Consider the following 23,354-nt stretch of genomic DNA (forward strand, 5'->3'; position numbering starts at 1 on the left):
TCCCTCCGCTGTATATAAAATTTAATTAAGACCCATAAAGTTTTTCACACTTTGACACAAGCCCCAAAGCATATGCTTGGCACTTCCATCTACCCTGCTACCAATTTTGCTGTCCAATCTCGACCCGATCTCGCACGGCGTCGTCTTTTGGGGAAACTGCTTTAGTTTGGCTTTGCGAGGAAACTTTTTGGTTCTGGCCAAGCCCCTAGTTTAAGGAAAGAGCATTATTTTACTACAACACTGAGGTAAAAACTTACTGAGTTACATAAAGAACTTGATAAGCTATCATAAGAATGCTAAAATATTTCTTACAGTGTAACTGCACGCTGACAAAGCGGGCCAAATTACTCGCCTTGCTGAGCGCTTTTGTTAATTATGCCGCGGCTCCTGCAGGTCCTTGGTCCTTGCTACTCGCTACAGCAGCCCAGCACTTTCTTTTCGTTGTTTATTTTTCTTGGCAACCGCCAAAGTTTTGTTGCACAATTTGCCGCTCAAACAAAGCCAAAACAATTTAATTGTCACAGTCGAGGAAGTGAGGCATCCAAATTGCATCTTCTGGCGCGTAGATAAATAACCAAACTGTATGGGATTAAGCCGAGCTCAGAGCCCAAACTAAAGCTCACCGAAGCAGTACCCATATGTCTGTGAAACTTTTTCAATCAGCCATGTTCTCGGCTAAACCCGGTTTTCAGTTTTTCGTCGATTCTCCGAAACATTTACCATTTCTCCCTCACCATGCCCCAAAACCGACACTACTTTTTTTTTGTTTCGGTTGCGGGTACATCTAACATCCTAGCCCTGGGTCACTAATGAGCAAGGACATTAAATGAAAATGTTGACAACTTTTCCGAGGTAGAGGAAGGCGACAGCATGTTGGGGGCCGCAGTACAGATTTTCACGACTCGTAATTGATTTCCCTCGACTGGCAAGCTGGCAGCCAAGCCGCCCGGCAGCTTGTTGCGGCTTTTCAGCCTAGAACCTCGGAACCTCGGGAAAAGGAAGTACCAGTCCTTTCAAATTTAACAAACAAATAAAGAGGAAGGAGAGGAAAAGAAATGCCTAAGAGCGGCACTTTGGCAAATAGCCAAAATAACACAGGACGAGGACGAGAACTTTTGTGAGAGCAGTAGTGCTGACAAGAAGCCTTTTTCTCCTCCGAAGAGGAAAGGATACTTTGGTTAAGGAGGAAAAAAATATGAGGGCTATAGGGGGAGGGAAAACTGTGTGTTACAACTACTGAGAAACTTGTTATCTTAATGGATATTTTGTAGTTCGTTTGTGGCTAAAATTGACTCACTCCAGGCCATTTTCCAGAGCCCGAAAGGAAAAAAAAAATTAAACTAATTTGGTCATCTTGCAGTATTATGTGTTGACGGGATTGCCTAAAATTTTAGAGGAAGAGATATTTCCCATTTTAGAATCCGATTACATGGAGAAACTAATTAATCCCAGGAAAAAAAGTTTAAACTGAATAATTTAATTTCGCCTGAATCTTTTTCCCTTTGATTTGCTGCTCAGCCAGATTAATTTAATTAAACTTTTACCTTTCGACACATTCGCAGTGTCGTCTGTGAGAAAATCGAATTTATCCTTTGTGGCGAGCTAATGAAACGGAAAGCGTGAATCCAAAATGAACTGAAAACTTCCCCGACGACAATTAATTCCACTTGGGTTCAAGTGTCAAAGTTTAAACTCGAATCGTTCTTTACTTTTAATTTATTTGAAGTTGATTATGATGCGACCCTGCCACTTACAGTACAGAATCTCAATGCTTAGAATCATTATTGTAATGCCATAGCTGAAAAGCAGTATCAATAAAGCGGAACTCACAGTGTCCATATCAACCTTTAAAAAAATTTAATTTAATATTTCAAGGATTTATTAAAACGGTTTCAAAAACTCACATGCAAGTCCGAGGTCTCGATTTTCTTCACGCAAGGAGGTTTCCTCGAGTGCCAAACATTGAAATGATAAGTCAGGATACCCGTTTCAGTAACACGCCTTAAACTAAACAAAAAATATAGTTTTTATAGAAAATGTATTCAACAAATCAATAGACTAATGACTAATGAATTTGTATACTTTTTTTTGCCAACTTATTGATTTTAAGTGCAGGTTGTTAAAGTGCTTAAATAAGTTTTATGTTTTTGTGTAATAAACTATCCATTTTAATGAGCGCCAATTAATATTAAAATTTATGTGTGAGTAAAGATGCAAAATAGCAAAAACATAGCCATAAATAATATATATATTAATTAATAAATGGGGGGCATATTTCTGAATCATAAGTGAGCCATAATCATTAAATCATAATCACTTTGTGTGTGCATGAGTAGAAAAAAGATGAACATTATTTGTTTTTTAAGTGCTCCTAGTTGATTATAATTCCTATATTTTTACCCGTATGAGATGACCTTTCTCATGGGTGAGTTTTTCTGCATAATGCTGACTGTTTTCTGAGGTGGAAACATGCTGACCTCAGTGAGATCGCAGATGTCCTGTTCACTGAAGGTTTCGGCAATAATTTTATAAGCAGCTGCCACATCCACATGAAAAGCGAAGCCTAAATGCAAGCTCTTAAAAAAAAGACTATATTTTATTACTTTTTAAAGAAAACATACGTTCATGTTTCACTCTACGTAAGCCTGTTTCCGGATCTAACCAATTGCTGACTGAATTCTCCTTCGCATGGGCCCCCGTCTCATGGCTGTGAACAATATCGCGATAGGACTTGGCAGGATCAGCAGTTGGAGCAGCAGCATTCACAGGCTCGTCTTCATCAGCTTCGTTTTCCTTGGTGGTGGGGACACTGGTGATTTTCTTTGAGTAGAGTTCCATGGAAACGGGGTCTTTGGTATGCTGTTTAGTATGATACTCAATAAAATAGTTTATTCTTTTAGTAGAGTTCCAATTACCAAAAAGTAATCCCTGTTGTAGAGTATATCCTCCATGCCCACTTTGAGGGAGCTATGGACCAAGTCGCTCAAGGTTTTAATTGTTTTTGGCTTCTCCATCAGGAGAGTGCCCACAATACTGGCCGAGTAGAACTGATAGATGCAGAAGGAGAAAAGCAAGCTGGTAATTACAATGCAGCGACCTGACACAAAGCTTGTGGAGAAACCCAATCCCTGTTGGCAAATGATTCCGACAAAAAACAGTACAGACTCCAGAAAGAGGCCAACTCGTTCCGGGGACTTCTTTTCCTTGGCCTTTCGATCCTTCAGGTATTTGTTGAGCTTTTGGTAACAGCGCTGCCAAAGGGTTTCTCCATCGATGGGTTGGGGGTCCGCTTCTGGAGATTTCTCCTCATCAACTACCGCAGAGACTGCCGTAATTGGACGCAGTGTGGCATCCAATGTGGCGTTCAGTGGCTCCTTATTCTGGACCTCGTCTTGGTGACTCTTTTGCTGGTAGTGGTGACGTGGTGGGGCGCCTCCCTTCGGCTTGATCAGCGCCGACCCATCGTGTGGCACCAGTTTCCACTCAATCGTGGTCAGCAGCCACAAGATAAAAACTGTCAAAACACCACAGCCCACAATCAAAACCCAAACATCGTTGGTGAACGGTTGCAGGAACACGATACGATCCTTCTGCGTACTCCTTGGGTGACGGAAAATGAAACAAGGACGACTCGACCAGCTCCGGCCAGCCACGTCGATCCACTTGTGCCGCTCCAGCCAATAGAATATCGGTGCGCCGCCAATGTCCGTCTCGTTGCGAATGAGGGCGCCAATCATCCCGTCGAATCTGCCGTTTTTGACGTAGCCCCAGGACGTGGTCCGCGACAGGACGAAGGTCCAGTTGAACATGTCCCGGACGGCCATCAGCAGATTGAAGTTGAAGCGGTTCATCGTATCGATGTGTCCTGACACTGTGTGGGTGAGGTAGTGCATCAGGGTGCCTGTCATGTTTTTGTTCGTCACCTGTCCTCGAGTGAGTACAATTTCCAAAACAGGATGTATGGGAATATAGGACAAACGTTTAAGTAATCAAGTAATAAAGGGATTCTCTCTATTGATTAATAAGAAAACTTATTTGACTTCACAAAAAGACACTTATTGTTTTTAGTGTAGAAAAAATCACAGAGATCTGTGATGAACCCCCTTAGCTCCTAGTTAAATCCATTTGCGCCCCCCTCATGTCTTACCACAACCATGCAGCGGACTCTCGCATGCTGCATGTCCATTCGACGACGCACAGTGGACGTGCCTCGAAACCAGGCGTGCAACTGGATTCCTCCTGACGGCGTGAAGCTGCCAATTTCGGTCAGATTGACGTGTCCGCCGTAGTTGAGTCCGGGATTCCTAAACGGGCAGTAACCAGGGAAACGGGATCAAGTGATTGCATGAATTAGCAGACGGAAAGTGAACAGATTGGAAATTATAGTTGATGTGTTGACTAAACTCGGTCAGAACTTCTTCTCTCTTTGGTTAAGTGTTGATCAAATGAATGGTAAGAGAAGTATGAAACTGAAAAATGGAAAGTATAGGCTTCTAGATAATCTCTCACCAGACATCGAATAGAGTGTAATGGGCTGCCTCTGACATCCGCTTGGCCAGAGTCAGTTCGGTGTTCATATACAGGTTCATGCCCCCCATAAAACTCTCGATGGTGGGCAGCTCTTCATTGCCCGGCGCCTGCAGTTGCTGTCCTGGAGGACCCTCCTCTGCCTCGTCCTGACTCCCGTCCTTTTGAACCTTCCCCGAAGATGAAGAAGACCTGCCTCCTTGCCAGGCCAAATCCTCTATCAATAGCCAGTGAAACTTCTCGCTGTAGAGCATCTTGGTGGAAGCCTTTGAAATAATTGTACTTGAGTACTTAATAAGCGGACTTGTCAAAAGCCTGACAGGGCAATGGGTAAAGGCACTGAGAAAAATGAAAGCTAACATTTGTAATGATTCATTTATATTAAAAATGATTTATTTTTATTAAAAAATGGAACTGTTTCTCTTGAAGAAAGGCATGGAATTTGCTTAGAATATTTGTATATTTAAATATATTTTTTTGAGTGCCCCGCTGATGGAAGCCCACCTCATTCGGTGCTCCATCATTCATCTTACCAGCTCGAGGAACCTGCGACTAAGGGAGCCACATGCCAGATCCACGACCGCAATTTGCCTGAGGGCTTCCATCCGCAGCACACTGTCCAGCCACTCGGCATTGCTCTGCGCCTGGCTGGGGGTTTGGCTGAAACCTCCACTTGGCCCCCGACCACGTGTAGCACCTCCTCCTCCTGCTCCTGAAGAGCTCCCTCCTCCCGAATTGGGTGCCAGGACATCCAGCTGCACAATCCGCACAAAGAGCTCGCTCTGGTAGAGGCTCTTAATCAGCTGAGCATTCTTGGCTGCGAAAACGCCGCGAAGTTCTGATCCGGAGGAATGAGGCTTCCGGCACGTGAAGTAGGTTAGCCGGGGGATGCGTTTGTGGTGCAGGGCGAATTGCACCATCAAGCTGTACTGGAGGAGGGCGGTTCGCTGTGGCTCTGCCACACCATAATCCAAATCCAGGTCCGCCGGGAGTCCCACGCAGGACGAGGCCAACAATAAGAGTATCCAAAAATACATTGCGCTGTGTAGATGACATTTTTCTGGCCGGGCCTTTATATAGTCATACTTATTATCCCTTTTGTCCAATGCATTATTTATTCGTTTGGGTTTTGACATTTTGCGGCTGTCAAAGTTGAATTGAAATTGGACCATAAATCGCTCATTGGAATTTCACTTTTCTTGTCAACTGACACCGGTCGCCGTCATTATTCAATTTCGTTCCATTACATTTCATAATTCATAACCCACCACGTCGACCGTGCCCATGAATATGCATAAAGGATATATGCGAATGGGTCTCGGATAGCCACCTCTTCCCCAGTGTGTCTCAATCGCACTCATACACCCTCTGTCCTTTGGGGCTTCGGATTCGAGCGTCCCATGTCATAAATGTGGACATTTTATCATCTTAATTGAATTTTCATGCCGGAGTACGGAACAAAGTCAAAGATTTGGCCAAAATATGTGAGGAGCACAATTGAAATTTGAATTTAAGAGAGAAAATAGGCCAATTTGAAGTTGCCAAAAGATGATTACAAAATTCTCCTTGAATTTGAGTGAATTCTTCAATTTCGGCTTTACTTTTTTCATTTTACGTTTAATTTTGCGGTTAAGCTGGGGGTCCTGGTACAAAGTCATATTTCCTTATTATCTGTGCCACGCCGCCCTCGTAATACCCGGGAAAAATGGCATTATTAATGGCACTGTCCATTCGCTGGCTGCTAAGTGGCGCAAATTACATTTTTGTTTATTTTCCACCGCAACTTGGCCTTGGGCCCAGGACTCTTTGCCTTCTTGCAGCCGTTAAGGTTGTGTTTTCTTCCTTTAGGTTTCTCTTCCTTTTTTTATTTATTGTTTCCCGGACGAACAATACATATATTTTGGCGTATGGCTTTTGGCGTTCGTTGAAATCCTTAATTGTACTTCACAACGCGTTGGAGCGTATTGCTTTAATGGGCTACCGTTCCCATTCATGTTTTTTACTCGCATTTAATTCGATGCTCTCTAGCAGCCACCTTTGCAATTATTTATTTGGTCTTTAAGTGGCAGCCAAAGCCAGCATCGGAAAACAGAAATGTTGGCTGGCTGGGAAAAAAATCCTTTGAACTGCTCACCGCACGGGGCGTATGCGTAATATTTTGCAAGTGCTTTTCGTAAGCGGATTGCTTCTCCTCCCAGAAATTTCTGCCGCAAAAGTTTTTCTGCAACAACAACAACAAAAAAAAGATCAAAAAATGAAAAATGAAGAAAAAATAGAAAAGCAAAGCACTTTAGATGTAATTCAATTTAATATTCGTGTATGTGGTTAAAGAGAGAGCTTTTAAAGCGGATTTGAGGAAACCAAAAATATTTAGAATGTGCACATTCATTGCACATTTGGGGAGCCGGACTTAAAGTGCAACTAAACTGTCCATAATGAGTGGGTAAAGAGCACGTTTGCCGGTCCATAAAAACCGACAACGACAGGGCCGACAATTGCCAAACAAGAAGTTTCCAGCAGTTAAAAGAAACTTTTCATAAAGGCCACTCACACCCCATTCCATCTCATCCTTTCGGCCCGGCCCGTTTTTTTGCGTGCACTGAATATTGGCTAAAGTGTCAACAGCAGTCGCAACTGTGGCTCTGCTTTATGAGCCCAGTCAGCCCTAGAGCCGGCTTGCAGTTACCATATTCCACCTTCCACCCTTCCGGCTCGTTGAAGCCAAAAGCCAAGTCCAGGGCAAAACCACAACAAAGGCGACCCAAAGAGCGAAATGAACAGCCAACCAGGCGGCGGACGGGTATTCGAAGGACACGAAGGATATAGAGAACGTGGAGCACTCGGAGGGGAAGTGGCCTACTACCAACGACATTTGCATGCAAATGATGCACTTGCAGCACTTGCTTCCAGGGAAGCCACTTCCAGCCGGCCCGAGACCAGATGAACTTGTTTTGTGCTAATGAGATCAGCATGCAAATCGCCGGCTAAGGATAGGAAATTGCAATGCAAGAAGTGTAAGGATAATGGCTGCTGCCCTTCGACATCAGTCATGGCTTCTAATTCCCCATTCAAGGCACACACAATCGGTGAATATTATTGGGACACGAAGCATTAATCAACAGGCGGAATTCTCACCTTTGCGATGAATGCAGATGCTCCATTTGCATATATTGTGGGATTTGAATCCAACTCTGATTTTAAATGAGATTTAAAATAAATGGTTAAGTAAGCAAATAATTTTTAAAGGGATTACGAAGGCTGCATTTATTCTCAAGCCTTTCTCAAGCTTTAAATAATAATACCATTTATGCACTTTCAATTTTAAAAAGTTTCGCTCTTGATTTCTTCAGACACTTCCCTCCAACTTGTGATAAAAAGCTGACAAATTTCAGTTGAAAATATTAATAAGTGCGGAGCGGCAAAAAGCATGGCAAGGCTCGTATCCTTGAAACGAAGCATAGACGAAAAATTTCAGCTGCGTTCCAGTGTCCTGGGGATATGTATTCCATTTTGGAGCAACTGACTTGACAGACAGCTGTGACATTTGTTGTTTCGCCAAGCCGGGAGATAAATGTGGCTCCTGAACATTTGCGCTTCTGTCAAGTGGTTAGGGTAGACATTTAAAATTATAGTTTTCGTTAGACAGCAAGTATACAAAATAAAGTTTCACAAATCTATTTCTTAAAAAACTTTAAAGTTGAAGTTCTTAAAAATGAAAAGACTTGGGATCCTCAATCACAGCAAACACTTTCTTTTGATCTTCTTACTTCCTTATGCGGCTTCCAACGCAGCTTTTATACATTTCCCTTCATTGGTATCCTTGAAAGTAATAAACCCATAACTATAATAGCATTAAATAAATCAGAACTGCGCCACCCTTTTCTCCTTTCGCCATTTTGCTTTCATTCTTACGCCCTTTCGTTTTTTTTTTGGGTGGGAGGGCGTTGAAAAGTTGTTGGCGTTGAGTGCATTTTGTTGATTTATAATAAAAATAATGTTAAAACCATATTACAGTATAATGAATGAGTGGGACAGGCGAGGAATCGGCAAGAAGATCCCTCAGAGCGAAGGGTTGGACTAAAAAGCGCCTCGTAAACAAGTTTCGAGTGAAATAATAAAATGCGCTTTTTATGCATTTTCTCGCTGGCTGCCAGGCAGGCAGGCACCTTTTGTATTATGCGTGTTATGTAATAGTTTACTTTATCCCCTCTACTGATGGCCTCCTGCCCCTGCCATCCATTTACTCCATTGCCAGCAAGCTGTCGTCGTCGTCGTGCAAACTTGAAAGCGTTAAAAAATTCCCACCATATTTTCCTTTTGCATTTTGTTATGCTTTTGTTGCAAGCCAGAACTTTGCCATCCAGAGCGACAGCGTCGTCGCCTGCACCACTGCACCACTTAACCAAGGTAACTGGTTGGGGAAGGGGCGAAAGCAAGCAGAGGAGCTCCCCGGGGGATCGGGACTTGAGCCACATCTCAAGCCTGGGCATGAAATGCTCAACAAAAATAAGCGTGGCCGTAAAAGCAGCCACAAACTTCACCAAAACAATTTTGACACCTGAACCCAAACCCCTGCTCTTATTCCGTGTTGACAACGGACCCGGCCATGTTAATTCCCAGCCAAAAGGCAAGCGTAACTTTTGCCACGGAAGTGAAAAAAGAAACTTTTGAAGAACCACAGGGAGAAGGTATTCTTTTTTGGAGTTAAATGTGCCGCCTAAATGGTGGCAGTGTCACGAATGTGATTTAGGATATATTATAATTTGATTGTCTCTCAAAAAGGGGGCTTCAATTAACAACTTTTAAACATAAATCGGTTTAAAAACAGTGTACTTCTTGTTAGCCTCGCAAACAAGCCAAGTGCGAAAAAGAGCGACAGGTAAACAGAACTCAGCACGTGATACTTGGCCTGAAAGTGGCTTTAAGAAATTATCCAACCTAACGCCGCGGCCTGACCCAGTTTATACATTCTTTGGGCCAGACAAACATCCCTCGCGGCAGGAAGGAGCTTCAATCAACGGCTCAGACACATATGTTACGCTGGATTGTTATGGAAATCCATAAATAAAAGCACACAGACACATGTTTACACGCTCATCAATTTTTCCAGGCGAAGGAAAATGGAAGGAAAATTTGGCAGGAGCGGGGCAGTCAAACGTCGGGCTAGAATGTTTGTTAATCTCCAACCTGGCAAAGTGTTGACAATAATTCAAGACACGTACCTGCAATAAACTCTGTCGTTGTCGCCTCCATATATCACCCATATATCTTCAGGCTGCGTTTTATTACCCAGGTTGCTCTAAATTCTATTCCAGATCAGCTTTAAAATGAACTCGGAAATTTGTGATGCAAATGTCTACTGCCAGTATAAACAAATTAAGTGAGCTTTGTCTAAACATTTCCGTTTAATAAACTGTTCCTTTTTGGGGGGATCCCGAAAATGTGCGTGACCAGGGCTCATTGAAATTTTCGAGGCGCGCTTCGTGTTGACATTTGGGTAGATTAAGTTATAAACAAATACAAATGCGGCTACTAATGAAGTGTTGTTTGACTTTTTCGGACCAGAGTAATGTCAACAAGTTTATTGTGTGAAGCTGTTTATGGGGAAAATGCGGGAATGGGAGGGCAAAAGCCTTTGGTCGACACGCAAACCAAATTAAGTCATAAAAATGGGGGCGTGTTTTTAATGAAATAGCCAAAGGAAGTTCACAAAATCGTTTTCCTTTTTCGGCAGTTTTTTTTCTGTTGGGGCTTCTCTTGTTGAATAAGACATCCTGACCAAAATGCTTTTTGCCACTTGTATATTTCTTCCTCATTGTTGCCATGCGATTTGCATAATTTGTCCAAACAAACATAACACAATGTAATACAATGGCAGGCCACATTGCGTATGCGTAATCTGGCACTCGTTGAAAGGAGAAAACAAGGGTTTTTTTCGCACTTCGACATGCAAATCGAGTCGGGGACGATAAACGCCTCGAGAGCAACCCAAAAAACAAACCGAACAACACCAATCCCTGTTCCTCCGGCAAAGGCCAAATCCCACTAATACCCACCCAAAAAAAAACAAGAACTCCAAGCCCGTAACCGAACCCAAGTAAATGCATAACGTTTGTTGCCAAATCCGTCCTTTATGCTGAAATCAAACAACAATAAAAAAAGGAAACGTAACGAAACGAAACCAAGAAAAGGAAGCCCAAACTGTGGCCAAAGCCTCCAAGGAAAACGCAAAAGGGAAGCCCATTTTATGGTTATCGCCATGCGTTGGGTTATGTTTTATGGCCCAGATGCCGGGCGGCTCGCAGAAGGACACCATACACGCTCAGTACCCAGCAAGGACAAGGACATACAAAATTAAAGTTACATCAACGGAACTATGCAATCAAACGAGGCCGGATGCCAGAGTCAATCAATCCAAAGAGGACCTAGAATCTATTCTTAAAATTTTTAAATCTTTAGGAATCTGCTGACAAAAATTCAATAGCTAGACAGAAATAATAGGGACGAGAGCTTTTCCCTTTAAAACCTTTTAGGCAAAACGTAATTGACAGATTGGTTAATAAAATATTGTGGCGTTTTCAAGGATCTCATTGCTGATTGACCAAGACAGTGCGTTGCCGCTATCCTCGAGTCCTTTGACGAAAATAAATCATTTTGCATTCGTTTTGAGCACTCCCACCTGTCCAAGCATCCCTTGGAATTTCCTGCCCCCCTTTTTATGCAACAATTCCATTTCTGTGGCCCGTCATTCCATTCCATACCCCGCTGGCGCAATAAACTTTTACGCATTCATTATGACCGACATGGAAAATGGAGTTTTCTTTGTGCCCGACGCGTTTTTCCGTTTCTCTTTCGGCCGGCCAAGAAATAAGTGTAAAGCCGGGGGGGTGGGAAAAAGGAAAACAGGTGGGGAGCGGGTGGCATTAAATGGTCGCGGCGGTCTCGTCACGTAAATCGCTCGTCTTGGTCTTTTTTAAGAGGTTTTCCCATTTTTATACTTTTTTTTTGAGTGGGTGGGAGTGCAAGTACAACAAAATGTCAATAAAAATAAATACTGTCGACACAGCACGCTCATAATTCGGAACCAATATGAGGGTCGTTGACTTAACTAATGGCAAGAAGGATGACAGTTTGATTGACCTTTTAAGATTAAAATATTATTTTAAGAGTACCTTTGATAATGTTAATTTAAGTTTTAAATGAGTGCTCATTTGGATTAGTTCAAATATCCACAGCATCAAGGGTATCACGAAAATAAACACCCAAAGAAAATAATAAAGAAATAGTAGTTTATATATTTATAGTAAAATTAATAAGAAGCATGCAAAATAATGAAGAGAAATTAAAGCATAGAAGCTTTAAGGATAAAAATCAGTAGCAAGAAGAGTATCAGGAAACAATTAGAAGAATCAGACATCTGACGACAACCGATTAGTAGTTCAGATGCTTATCAAACAGCAGCAAGGGAATCAAGAAAATAAAACCCCAAGGTGAATAAGAAAGCAAAATAAAAACAAATAAAAGGAAAAAAATAAATTAAAAATAAATGTTTTAAAGACATCTAAGAGAAAATTCGCCGAAGAAATTCCCATACTATGGGGAGCTTTTATACCCGATTACCATTTCAAGTAAAATATAGGAAAAATAAATATTAAAAAAAAATAAAAAAAATAAAGAAGAAAATTAAAATCCGAAATAATTATAACCAGCCACTCCAGGAGCTAGAGCTTGTATGAAAAATAATAGCACGTGGAAGGAGCTTATATAGCATTTCGATTCAGGTAGGAAGCGATATTTGAGTCAAGGACTACTCGATTACAGGAAATCAGCCCTAATTACTTTGGGGCACTTATCAACACTACGGAGATGTAAAATTAGATATAAATAATATTTTAAAGTTTTTTTCATTTGAATTTCATTTCTCAGACAATCGTTAAAAAGTAATTAATTATTAAAAACATTCTTCTTAGCTCATTTTGGTTACAGGACATCACCCCCTGAAATTCTGTAAAGCTTTGAATATTTCTCTTGGAATGTAATTATGTGTTGAATAATATGCGAGGATATTTGCCAGACTCCCTCTAATTTCGGCGCCCAACATTCAATTATTCAAATGAAGCATCATACACTTGCCTTAATTTATGCGACATTTCCGACACCTCCGTCCGCAAAAACCAATTTGCATTATTTAGTCGAAAAATGATAGGGAAGGTCAAAAGTTGCTTACCATATAAACGGAGAATCAATTGAGCCCCCAGGACCATCGGAGCCAAACAATTAAAAGCCAAAGTCAAACGAATCCGGAGGTCAGAAGCAAATAATAGAACCAGAGGAGGAATTGTGCTGGCCAAGCGAAACCAATAGAATGTAAGAAAATACGTCACAAAAATAAAATATATCGAAATACTTGTAGCCCCATCTGATCAAAGATACGTAGCATCTGGCACATGCCACTGCTAAAAAATACCTAGCAAAATGTAAATACAAGCACAAATTTATGGGCAGAGGGGCTATGGAGTGGTGGTGAAACGGCGGTCTGGCACAGGACAATAGTCGCCTTGGCCTGTGGCTGCGGGCCGTTTTGCTGGCCAATTGAACATTTCGGAAATTGGAAATTTCTCACTTGATGATGGTCCACAAATTGGCCCACAATGAAGACACTCGTGCGTGAGGAACAATTGTAGGGGCAGGGAGTATGGCACTGTGGTTTCACCTCGGGCCCTAGTTCTTCAATTTAAGTCTCTGTGGGACAAGTTTTACCCTCACAAAGGGTATATTTTAAAGGATTATTTATTTTAAAAATATTTAAACAGAAGCATTCGATAATTACTGTTAGTAGGCAGCTATTGATATCGATTTAAAGCAATCGAAAAATGTGTCATAACTAGAAAAAGCTTAATAAAATACATAATGAGAAGAAAAAGTTTACTAGTTTATATTTGAAATAATGAATATATCAATTTATCAAATCAGTTTGCTTTTTTTATATTTGTTCCTGGTAAGTGTATTTGAATCATCGGCTACAAAAATCAACCATTTATTCGCTTTGGTCTTAGCTTGGGCAATAGCCCGCAGCATGACACACCCACTGCTGCCCAGTTGGATAGATCTCGGACAAATCGTCCCGTGCTCAGTTTGATTTCATTGTCACCTCTTCGTTGCACGTTTGGGGATATGGAGGGCAGAGTTGTCCCTTCGATCCTGCCCCATGCTCGTTTGATTTCCCCAGTGTGAGCAATGGACTTGAAACGGGCTTTGGCCCCGCAAAATCCCTTTACCTGACCCGTTGCGGCAGTGTCATAAAGTGTTTATGAGTGTTTGTCTGTGGTTACTTTGAGTATCAGTGACTGTGTGTATATGGAAGCCTGGGTATTGGTGTCCTGCAGACGGTGCTTTTTATGTCCTGTCCAAAGTTTGAGCCTTTGTCATAATTTACAAGGTGCTAAGGCGACAATTTGTGTGGCCAGATGAGTTTGGTGCTTCCCTTAATGAAACTTTGGCTTAAGGCTCTGGGCTCTAACTTATGGCCATAAAATTTCCCATGCAATTCAAGAGGTCAAACGAAAATAAGAAATTTGAGAAAGGAAACATTCGACGACATCCGTCCCTTGATTTCCCTTCTGGAGAAAGCATTTCCTTGTCAATAAAAGAATCTCCATCCGGTGAAATCATCATCAACATTTTCCACTCGCCATGCAAATTGAAAGTGAATGGGGAATGTTTCAACTTTTATTTGTCAAAGTCAAAACTTTTTAAATTGAAGATAAACTTGTGCATTAATGGCTAAATAGATTGTGGGGTAAGTGGTGATTTAGAGTGTCTCGAGCACGTCCGCCCGGGAGGCGTCTGCGAAGTTTCTGGCCCAAATGCTATCTGTCACCTTCCATTGTTCACTCACTGTACCTCGATATAGTTTATTAGATATGAAATACTTTCGCAACTGCTGCAAAGTGTTTTCAATCAAAACAACAGCATCAACACCATTAGAGACTTTGGCATCAGATACAAGGCGTTAGATGCTTTGCATAGCTTATAAAACATTTCGCAAGCATAACATGAACAAGGACCTCGGAAGGATGCACAACAACAATGCCACGAGCCACGAGCTACGCAGGAAATTTCACAGCATTGTTGGCGGCTTTTGAGGTAACGAGCGTTGCATGGATATAGCCGAGGGGCCCAGGGGGTTCGAGCGGCGAGGCGGCGGCGGCAGGAATCTGAAACAGGAAGCTGCCATAGCAGTCCACAATAAGGTGAGAAGCGGAAATCGTCACCGCAATGTCTAAGAAGCGTGAATTGTGCCAATGGTTACATTATACTCAGTGACACTAAGAGAACTATATTTAAGATTATCATAACTTTGTACAAGTTTTTACTTCACTGAATAGATTATTTATTAAATTTATTTACAAACTACTATCAATTATAGTCTGAAGAATATTATATTTTAAATCAAGCTCTTGGTATATTTCTCTCTGTAGTCCTAAATCGCATTGAGAATGTGCCTCTAGTGGCAACATCTGGCAAAGAGGCATGTTTTGCATTTGCCACACACAAGACCTCACACTCTCAACCTTATGGCCTGAATTAAACATTTTGTGGAATGAAAATTTATGCAAAAGTTTGCCTCTTTTTTAGGTTTTGCCTTCATTCCTATTTGCCATAAATCGCATGAACAAACTACGGAACTTTTTATTTGGCTCGTTTGGCTCTGCATGGAAATTCAATTAAAGTGACAAACTGTCCAAAATTTTGACATGGGAGCAGCCACATCAGAGTAGCTGAAAGAAATCACAAAAATCCAATGAATGCCCAATGGACAATCAACATAAAAAAAATCAAGGGAATACGATTTTTTCCGGGATGGGAAGCCGAATAAAAAAAACAAATGTCTGAGAGCGAGACTTACATGCATATTCATTTTGGAACAAATCCGGAAAATATCACAGAGCTCTGCTACTCATGAATTATGAAAAGTAATTGAATGAATTCGATTTGACTAGAATTCCATAGACTGAATGCAATGAAAAGTGAAAATAACAGTGGGCTATAACAGGAAACATTTTCATTTACGTGTTTGGGTGTTTGTTTTATCAGAAAAACTTGCGGCTAACCAAGGATAAACTAAATCATTTTAAAATAATTAATTTATTTACTCAATTTTTCACCATTTCAGTTCACTTTTCAATTTAAGTCTCAATGAAAACTATTCCATTATTATTTGTATTTTCTAAATTAAGAAAAATGTGCCAGTCGTATGCGGAAGCGTCACCCGAAAGTTGTGCCAAATTTTACTCAATATGGAGCATCATAGTAGGATTCGGTTTCTTTATTTGGAATCTGACAATGGTGGGATTTTATGGCTTAAATTTGTGGGGAGGCTTGGAGAATAAAAATGACAAAACCCCATTACCTATTATTATAAGTCTTCATGCATTTTATGCGTTTACCGCTTTTCTTTATGTAGTCGCAGGATATTCCATGCTAATTGGAATACTAGAGGCAAGTAATTGTCAGCTTTCAGTTAAAACTTTAAAGGAAATAAGCCTTAATTTTTGTTTAAGCAGGTCAAGCAGAAGCTTTTGAAGTTTGGAAAGATTATTAGCTGGATTTTTCCAATTAGTGCAGCTTTGCTTATTATTCCTTTGGGTGAGTGAATGGTTTTTTAAACTTTCATGTATAGAGTTTCTAACAAATAACTAATGTATTTCAGTTGTTCATATTCTCTGCATCTTAAAAGTACGTGAGTATTTGCAAAAGATCTGAAATCACATCGGTTGAAGGAGCGAAGATACCTATTTTGCTTTCTGGAAATCGAATTCTCATCAGCATTAAGCCTATACCTCCAGGCAATAGGAAACTTTATTTATGAGCTAATAGCCTCAAATGCAACGACTGCCATCTGTTGGCCTGCAAATAAATATATATTTTTAAGTATATTTTTTTCTTCTGGCCAGTTGCCAGTTGGACAGCCTTTGGAAAATCGGTGATTTGGCACAAGACCCTCAAAGTTCAATTTGCAAACAAATGTGAGCAATCGAATTGCTGATTTAGTGGGTAATCAGTGACAACTGCAGTGTTCAAATGACTTTTAAGCATCGTGGACACCAATTCGAAGGAGTCACTGTCCTGCAATAATTTGTTATAAACTTTGCATGCAAATAAGTTGGTCAAATATCGTTAAAGGAAACATAGCTGGGCATGCTTCAATTGAAATCCCCACAACCTTGTCTCCAGTCTCCCGGGATACTCATTTGCACTCGTTTCGAGAAAGGGACAAGGATTCGTGGGGCAGGCGACTCAATCAACTGAGTGCCCCAACAACTCGCAGTTCATTTGAGTTTGCGTGGGGTGGCTTTGGTATTTTTTAGATACGCAAAGAAATTTCTCTTTTTCAGGTGAGGGAATCAACTCTCTAGTTCGGCTAGCTCCCAGGTTCGGAGTTGGAGCTTGTAGCTGGAGCTGGAACAGATTGAACAATCAATTACGTGCCGCCGTCCACACCGCCCTCCAAACCAGCCAAGGAAGGGGCAAAAAGTAGAGGAGTTTGAGTGGCAAGAAGAAAAACGCGCATACGTGCCGTTGTCCAGGTTTCTGATACTTCAAATGCACGGAAAATAAAACAACATGTAAGCTATAAAATATATAAAAAAATAATTGCAGAATTTATTAATTTTTTTATGAATAAAAAAGTGATATTCAGTGCAGATATCAATTAAATATTTTAATTGGATTTTTTGAATTTTTTATATTTTCTAAACTAAAGTACTTTAATATACTCATTCAGTTATTGAGCTTTAGCTATTTAATAGAATATATTTTTGGAAGAACATATAGAGTTGTGAAAAACTGTTAAATAAAGTTTCAGTGTAGATTTGTTCTTGTGCATGGCGAGTACAAGTGCAGGTCCTCCAGGTTCGTCGGTGTTGCATGAAATTGACCCGCGATGCCGGGATTTATAAATGCAGAATGTTGCAGAACGTAGCGACGGAGTTGAAGTCGATCCCACAGCTATGAGAAATGCAAGAAATCAACCAAAAACGAACGTGCGATGCATACAAAAGCTGACTGCCAACGGATTGTATTCCTTATGTGAGGTAGGAGTTGACAACCTACCTTCTTCGTCCTTCATCCCCTTTTGTATTTCTTTTATTTTCAGCTCTACCTTGCTTCCTTATTCCTCTCATCTTCACCGCCGCCGATGGGAACTGAAAAATGCAATCAACTTGAGGCGAAAAATGTTCGCATGTAAAGGACCTGCCTGCATCCATTCATCCAATGCGATTGCCAAAGGAAGCTGAACAACAAAGCCACCTGGTGGCGGTCCTGCTGGCAAAATAGGATAAGGAAATCAAGCAAAGACAGAACGCATTTTTTATTAAAATTTTATTAAAAAAGTCCTTAAAGAAAAAACTCTAATAATCCAAGTCCTACGAAAAGCATAATTTAATTTGATTCGTCTTGGTCCTTATTCATTATCCTCCTCAAGTTATCATGTCAAAATCATAATAAAAATTGTAACAACTGTCGAAGCAAATAGTTTTTTGTTTGTTAGCATTTGTTTGAATGCCATTGGGAGCCTTGAGAAAACAATAATGTTTTATTATTCTTACAACATATAAATACTTATGTCTCTGTTACTATATACATAAGTGCCAGGTTTTCATGTAGATTTGTCTATGGTAGTCGAGGCGAAGCCGTGTAAATGTTTCATATTATTTATCCCTAGAGGAAAGTGCCTGTTTGGCTTGTGGTCCTCACATTAAATATGCAAAGGCAGCGCTTTATTCGACCGACTGACCCCTGGCATTGGGCAACGGGCAGTTGGTAGCAGTTAGCTCCGGAAAACTGACAGGAAAGCCCAGCCGAATGGACACCAAAATGTTCAAATGCTTGGACAGCTGCCAAAAAATGCTAAACTAGCAAAAATCACAAAATTCATGCACTTTTTACATTACATCTGAACTTTAAGTTGGCTTTTAAATAAATATAAGAGCCTGCAATTGTTGTTTTAGATACAATCTGCAAAAGTAACTTTTCAAAGCATCTTTGGACTTTTGCCATTTAAAATAAATTAATTTTTATGGCCCACAAAAGTCCAGTACTGCCAAGAGCACACAAGCCTCGAAGGTAAACAATATTTAATGTTTTCAATTAGCTGTCAGAAATCGTTTCACCCACTTCACACCACCTCGCCCCCACCATCAGCACCACCATCATCTCCATTTGAACCACACAATCGTCAGCAACCCTTAACCATCGACAAAGAACCCCCGAAATGTGTTTTTGGTCGGAGGAGGCCGTTGGCCGGGCTGTTGACTTGACTGGTAAACAATTTGGTGCCAAGGATCGGGAAGGGGAATGTGGATGGGACCGAGGATGGAAATCGAGCCCTGATTTGGTCCCTGGACCTGGGTGTCTGTGAATAATTTCGGCATTATTGCCTGTGCTTAATTCAAATGAAATTAATTTCGCAAGGTAAACTCGATGCAGGACCAGCAGGCACCGGCACCAAGGATCTCTGGGCTCAGGGCTTGGTTGGCTTGGGTTCATTGTTTTTGGGTGATTTAATGGTCCTGTTCATACATATTTGGCTCTGTGTGTGTGTGTGTAAATGAATTCATCCCTTGGGCAACATTTTATGGCATAATTTGAGGCGTCAGGAAGTACGTAGTCCTTGCGTTCTGGCTTCCTGGTCGTTGCCCTGCCCAGGTCAGACCCAAAATCCAAAAAGGTCAGCTCATGTGGTCGGGTGTGAATATTAATGTCTCATATTTTATTTTGCAACCTGGTTCCCTTGCCGTTTAGCTTTTAATATGATTGTGGAGGCGTATCGATGGCGTTTATTGTCGACTTTGGCAAGCCTCGAAGCGAATAATTATATTCAACTGGTAAACTTTGAGGCTTTAATACCCGTGCCAGACATTCTGCGATTGCCAAGGATAACTTCATCGCAGCAGAATTCAGCCCAAGGACTTGCAAAATAGATGTGTACTGAGCTCTAAGCACGTTCCCGGCATTCAGACAGACTTGAATCCCTTCGCCGTCGGATTGTCTGATTTCCCAGATATTTTGCTATTTTTTATGGCCCCAGGAATCCGCCGGCCCCCCTGAGAAAAGAAGAGGGTGGAGAGGTGGCTTGGAGCACCGCCGTCTGCCTCCTTGCTCCTGCCATTGAGTAGATTAAAGTGTAAATATTTAATGCACGCGATTTGCTCAGCTTGAGTTATTATTATGGTGCTAAAGAGGCCTAGCTCTTGGCTGGCAAACCCCTTTTTTAACTTTAAGAAATCTATAAAATAAGCATAGCTTTAAAATCGTAACTATTTTCTAGGTCTACCTACTAGGTACACATTTAGAAGGGTTCATATTAACATGGAGCTACAGTTGAACTCGTATTTTTGTTGGATAATTCAAGCAAAGGTATAAACTCTACCTATAAACCATTACTATTAAAAAAAATCTTGTATAGAGTTCAATTAAATAAATATGAAATTAATTTCAATTAAAGTTAGATACAAATAATGGGTTGTGGAAATAATCCCAAGCCCTTGCGTTTTCTGGTTGTGACAATTAATTCGGAACGTGTATTTAACGACATCGAAATGAACTACCAAAAACAGAAACTGAAACTAAAGCCTTGCTATCACACTCACACATACACAGAAAAGATAATGACGGCCTCATTATCATTCCGCACACACAGCCACACAAATTGAAGGATATGCCCCACACAGAGACGACACACACGTGACACCACCGAGTGGGGCTGCCAAGATTGACGTAATGACAATGAAACGCCCAAATGATTGGCTTTGCCTAAAATCTCATACACACGCCACATCCTAAAAGAATAGCCGAAGGAGAGGGCTCTACAATGGAAGAAAAAGGCAGAAAGGCAAGGTTCCTTGTACATGAAGGTGGCAATTATGGCAGCCAGTTAGATAATTCGAAACAGAAGGCCATGCCAGGACAATGCTGCAACGTCAACACTGCTATGAAGTGGCTTTAAAGAGTGGCAGCAAAAACATTTGCACCAGAGAGACTGAGACACTGAGAGAAAATTGTAAATAAACAATAAAAGCCTTAATTGTATAGGAAGGATCTGTTAGCAAAGGATCTTGAATTACAAAATTGTTTTTGTTATTAATAGCTATCTATATTTTGTTGCAGTGTAAATTTCATACACATGCCCGGAAAATTTCATTAAAGTTAATAATAATCGTAATAATCTCCTGCTGTGTTCTGGTTTAGCCCTGTTCCTGGTTTTGGCACACACGCTGGCTGGTCCTGGGCCCGAGGCCGCTACGAACTTGGGCTTAACTTCTCAAACACTTAATGAGGCATTCAAAACAATTATGTGTTGGTGAATCCGCCTTCACCATTATGAATATTTAAAGCTTTTGGCATATTCGGACCATAGAGAATATAGATAGAAATGGGATTTTCTCCAGTGCTTTTGTGTTTTGTGGGGAAATCACTTTAATAAATTTATGCAGCGCTCGAAGGGTTAGCAGGAACTACAATGTATGACGAAAGGTAAATGGAATTTTCTACTGCATGCCAAAAAACATATACAATTTAATTAAAGTTTTGCCCTGAAAGGCATGTCCTGGCACAACTAATTCTCATGTGTGGGTGGCGTGTCCTTGTCAGCAGCTGTTGTCCTGGCCTCGGCTCGCATCATTCATGGTCTCGGATCCAGCGTCCTGCTGATTGAGTGGCAGCAAGGACATGACGGCAGAAAAGCCACAAGTGTGCCTGGCACATCGTCTTGAATGTTAATATTTGCACTTTCAATTTACCCGCAGACACACACAGCACCCCCACGCACTCCCACACAAAGAATCCAGAAAGACTACAAAAGAATGGCGGCCGAGTCCTTGAGTTATTTCTTTTGTTACAAAATGTCCATTTGGGACTGCAATTATTTGGCATTTCTGGCACTTCCTGCAATTTAATATGAATTGCATTTAAAATGGCTTTTATTTGGGCATTTTGTTACGACTCTGACATTTTCCTATTGTGGCCTATTGTGTTAGGATTTTGAAGAAACATTCTTTTCTTTACCACAAAGGGTTGCATTCACTTGAGCCTTCCGATTAATATTTGGTTTATCGAAATTTGTGATATACATTTCGATATAATCCGAATAGTAATAGGCTTAGTAGGCTGGGGGATACAAAAAACAATATAAATACTCCTCACAGTCCTAGGGCTCATTCATGTAAGTCTTCGCCTTCATATCGAAAGGTCTCTAAATTTATTTTATTTTATTTTTTTTAAAATTTTTTTTTTTTAATATATTCAGTCATTACATTGGTTTTTTGTTATCCTGGGGATTCTAACATTTCATCTCCTTTCCTCATTTTTATTTTAATATTTTTTATTTTTATTTTTTCCTTGGCAAAATGGTGTACTCTTGACCAGTTGGCGGTTACACTAGCATGGTGACTCCTTTTGTTTTCATTTGCAACTTGCAGTGGGCTCTGCTTTGCTTTGTTTTGATATCTCTCGGTATGTTTTTAGGCTTGGCCTCTCTAACTGCATCTATCAAGCTCCTTGGGTTCTTCTTTCTTTTATCTTTTGTTAAATTTTGGAGACTTATTGTCCTTACAACTTCAAGTTGTAATATTTTGTTTTTTTTTTTTTTTAAATTATTTACCAGATATTATATTAAGGCCTGGTCCTCTCTAACTGCATCTATCAAGCTCCCCGTTCTTCTTTCTGTTATCCTTTGTTACATTTAGAGTCTTATTTTATTCTTTTTTATAACTCTTCAAGTTGTAATATTTTATTTTTATTTAATTATTTACCAAATATTATATTAAGGCCTGGTCCTCTCGAACCGCATCGTCGAAACTCCGGTTTTCTTCTTTCTGTTATGCTTTGGGATATTTTGGAGAGTTATTTTTTCATTTTTTTTTAAACCTGCAATGGGCATTTTATATATTTATTTATTTATCTTATTTACCAAATATAATTTTAATGCCTGTTCTTTAGTTAATTAATGTGCAGTTTCCGGATTTTGTTTTTAGAATCTGTGGGCTTACGATTAGAAAAGCAACCCTTTTCGACCTAACCGCCTCCGATATCCTTGTTTATATTGACGTTCTTTGCAAGCGATTTATACACCCATTTGAGGCTTTGGCAGTCATTTAAGGACTCACCATCCCAGCCCCCGGACAAAAGAGTTTGTGTATGGGATTTAGGGGGTTTCCTTGTTGTTCGGTCATGTTGGCCAACCGCGCAAATCGTTTGAGTTGGTCAGGCCAAGTGTCAAAGTTTTAACGCACCCTGAACCCTGAAAGCCCAACCTCAATCCGGTCTACGCCTCCTGTAAGCGATATATTAATAATGAAAAATGTTTTGGTTTCGGTTTTATTTTTGTTCGGCAAACTGCCTGCCTGCAAATGACTCTTATTTGCATTGAAATTGTACTTGTGACAGCAGCAATTCATTTCGCCTGGCATACATCTTAATTGGAGTGGAATTGAAAGCCAAAGGCAACACAACACTGTTCCCGACTGAAAGCTAACCCAGGGTCCTATTGAGAAAATGGAGAAGGGACAATATAGAAAGAGGATTACATTCTACGACACACAGATTGCCGCCTGAATCTGACATTTGTAGGTTGTAAGTAGTCATTGGACATAGAGGTTGCACAGAAAAACAGAATTTTATTTTACATTTTATAATTTTGTTTTTGTTTTTATGGAAAAAATAAAAAAATAGGTAAGAGTAATAAGAAAATTGTTCAGGGGAAAAAATTACTATAAAAGTATAGCATATTTTTTAGGTGTTTTCATAATTTATTTTCCCTTTTT

At 40.5% G+C, this 23,354-nt stretch overlaps 1 protein-coding gene and 2 long non-coding RNA genes across 4 annotated transcripts; 1 reads left to right on the forward strand and 2 right to left on the reverse strand.

The window, feature by feature from the left end:
• Positions 1–1,711: 1,711 nt before the first annotated feature.
• On the reverse strand, positions 1,712–6,783 carry LOC6493334. The gene is made up of 8 exons (XM_032454413.2): positions 5,061–6,783; positions 4,510–4,793; positions 4,148–4,304; positions 2,916–3,923; positions 2,622–2,859; positions 2,401–2,563; positions 1,905–2,007; positions 1,712–1,845 (listed from the first exon to the last, which is right to left on the reverse strand). The coding sequence occupies exons 1-8, from the start codon at positions 5,697–5,699 to the stop codon at positions 1,717–1,719; spliced, it is 2,721 nt and encodes a 906-aa protein (XP_032310304.1). The 5' UTR covers positions 5,700–6,783; the 3' UTR covers positions 1,712–1,716.
• Positions 6,784–13,419: 6,636 nt separating this feature from the next.
• LOC123257089 lies at positions 13,420–15,939 on the forward strand. The gene is made up of 3 exons (XR_006507023.1): positions 13,420–13,525; positions 13,584–14,780; positions 15,166–15,939. It is a non-coding gene; the product is annotated as an uncharacterized LOC123257089 (long non-coding RNA).
• A 5,132-nt stretch (positions 15,940–21,071) lies between these two features.
• On the reverse strand, positions 21,072–21,611 carry LOC26514888. Of its 2 annotated transcripts, none has more exons than XR_001408890.2 (2): positions 21,542–21,611; positions 21,072–21,477 (listed from the first exon to the last, which is right to left on the reverse strand). It is a non-coding gene; the product is annotated as an uncharacterized LOC26514888 (long non-coding RNA). The 2 variants fall into 2 exon arrangements; XR_004310852.1 differs by having other exon boundaries at positions 21,533–21,611.
• Between the last annotated feature and the right edge of the window lie 1,743 nt (positions 21,612–23,354).

Source organism: Drosophila ananassae, chromosome 2R (genome assembly GCF_017639315.1).
Source record: "Drosophila ananassae strain 14024-0371.13 chromosome 2R, ASM1763931v2, whole genome shotgun sequence".
In the NCBI taxonomy this organism is placed as follows: domain Eukaryota; kingdom Metazoa; phylum Arthropoda; class Insecta; order Diptera; family Drosophilidae; genus Drosophila; species Drosophila ananassae.